This window comes from Buceros rhinoceros, unplaced genomic scaffold (genome assembly GCF_000710305.1).
Source record: "Buceros rhinoceros silvestris isolate BGI_N320 unplaced genomic scaffold, ASM71030v1 scaffold47174, whole genome shotgun sequence".
Taxonomy (NCBI): domain Eukaryota; kingdom Metazoa; phylum Chordata; class Aves; order Bucerotiformes; family Bucerotidae; genus Buceros; species Buceros rhinoceros.
The window spans coordinates 1-672 of NW_010407380.1; the positions used below are offsets into that span (position 1 = coordinate 1).

Consider the following 672-nt stretch of genomic DNA (forward strand, 5'->3'; position numbering starts at 1 on the left):
GTAAGGGCGGCAGCTGCTGGCCACCAGCCCCGTGCACAGCCCTGTCCCCGTGCTGGCGCCTGGATCTTAGTTCAGGAGGAACCTGCCTCCAAACCTCAGCAGGGTTTGGGTATCACCATCAGCTGTTGTCGGGTGGCGGCTGAGGTGAGGGGGGGGTGACAGTGCTGGGATCCCACCTACGGTCCTGACTGTCTCTGTGAACGCCAACTGCCCTGGAGGGAAGTGACTGTAGACCAAGGGGCAGCTGCCTCCTGGGAGAGGTGGCTTGGATAAAGTTTTGTCCTGCTGCAGCGGGGCCTGGGGCAGAAAGCAACTGCAGGTGTTTCCCGGGACCCTCTGAGGAGCCCGTGAGCTTGGCACTGCCCCTCGAACTTCTGACAGGGGTAAAGGTGGGGATAACATGGAGAGTGAGGATGTTCCAGGCCCTTCTGGGGACAGGATTTGTTCCTGTGTCCCTGACTGGGAAAAAGGGAAAGGGCAGAGCGCACCTGGGGCTCCATGGTCTTCCCAGTGTCCCCAGTATCTCCTGCGTCTGCTGTGGGGTGACTTTCTCCTAAACCTTATCTGTTTTCTCCTGCCTCTTTACCTCCGCATCTCGGCTGGCCTGCAGACCTCTCCCAGAAGAGACGGGGATGGAGTCGCTGGGCAGCCCTACGGAGGACGAGAACACAT

General features: G+C 60.1%; 1 protein-coding gene across 1 annotated transcript in view; it reads left to right on the forward strand.

The window, feature by feature from the left end:
• Window positions 1-610: 610 nt before the first annotated feature.
• ATCAY (ataxia, cerebellar, Cayman type) overlaps window positions 611-672 on the forward strand; it is a gene marked incomplete at both ends in the record, with an annotated part of 5,470 nt that continues 5,408 nt past the window's right edge. The window contains one exon of the mRNA XM_010134441.1: window positions 611-670. Coding sequence (XP_010132743.1) covers window positions 611-670 — 60 coding nt within the window. The remainder of the gene's footprint in view (window positions 671-672) is intronic.